At 37.5% G+C, this 1,262-nt stretch overlaps 1 protein-coding gene across 1 annotated transcript; it reads right to left on the reverse strand.

Moving 5' to 3' along the window:
• Window positions 1–396: 396 nt before the first annotated feature.
• Window positions 397–1,089, reverse strand: Phum_PHUM623980 (uncharacterized protein; the record flags this gene model as incomplete). Its single annotated transcript, XM_002433262.1, has 2 exons — window positions 397–850; window positions 935–1,089. The coding sequence occupies 2 exons, from the start codon at window positions 1,087–1,089 to the stop codon at window positions 397–399; spliced, it is 609 nt and encodes a 202-aa protein (XP_002433307.1).
• Window positions 1,090–1,262: the final 173 nt, after the last annotated feature.

Below are 1,262 nucleotides of genomic sequence, written 5' to 3' on the forward strand. Positions count from 1 at the left end.
AAAAAAAAAAAAACTAATTGAAAAAATAATTTCTTCTGCTTCTCCTTTTGCTTCGTGTTCGTTTGGCTAATTTTAAAATCTAAAATTCATTTAAAAAAAAAAAAAAAAAATGGCGTTTTTTTTTTTTTGTTAAGGCTGCTCGGTTGGTTCGGGGTGATGATTATTATTATTTATGCTACTGATATTGCAACCATTTTCTCCTCTTCTCTCCATTTATCAACTCGTATAAATTTAAATAAAAAATACTTTCCGGCATTTAAAAAACGATTTACATTAATAATAATAATAATAATAATAAATCAAATTTAGAGAGAGAAAAAGAATCTTTTTCCTTGCCCCCCCCGTCCCGCCCCCACCCCTCCCTCCTCCCTAACCCTCCGCGATATTTTTTCCCCTTCACATTACGGTTTCGAATAAATCATTCATTTTTCCTTCGGATTCATCATCAACATCATCATCATCATCATTAGTATTATCGTATATCGAAAGTCTTTTATTTCCACCATTTTCATTACTCTTCTTCATATCATCTTCCGTTGTTTGTCCATCTTTCATTTCCGTATTTTTAAATTCGAGTTCGCACGTCGAACTCGAGGCTTCCAACGACGAACTTTCATCATCCGGATTCGTCAATCCGACATCTTTTTCATTTTCATCTTTCGTGTATCGACCCACGTTGTAAGCGACCACGCTGGCGTGATCCAATTTTCCAGGCACTAAAACTAATTTTTCGTACGTGTTTTTCCGTCTGATTCGTTGTTCCGTTTTCGACAATTCCACGACCGCCCCGTTTTCTTCCGTGTAATACAACTCGACGTCTTCTAATATTTTTCTCTTTGCCGAAGTTAGTCTAAAAAAGAAAATCCGACATGTTTTTTTTTTTAAATTCCCCAAAGTGCGATTCGATAAAAAAAAAGAGGGCAACATTTTATACCTGATTGCAAAATCCAACAATCTGGAGCACAAATCACTGGCCAACGTGCAAACGGGTCCATCCCCGGAAACATTGTTCCTTAAAAGATCCTCCAAACGTAGAAGCGTGAGTTCGTGTCTTTGAACGGCTTGAACCACGGGAAGATTACGGGTCATTATGTCGGGTTTCGTTGATGGCAAAACCTAAGACAAATAATTTGAGTGATTGACGAAGATTTACACACGGTTGTCACACTGGACGTTGTGGGGGGTAAAACTCACTGCAAATTTTCCAACGACGGGATCGAAATTGTCTGAAATTCCATCGCTCGTGATGAAAACGATATCTC

The sequence above is a fragment of the Pediculus humanus genome, genomic scaffold (genome assembly GCF_000006295.1).
Source record: "Pediculus humanus corporis 1103172109312 genomic scaffold, whole genome shotgun sequence".
NCBI classification, from domain to species: domain Eukaryota; kingdom Metazoa; phylum Arthropoda; class Insecta; order Psocodea; family Pediculidae; genus Pediculus; species Pediculus humanus.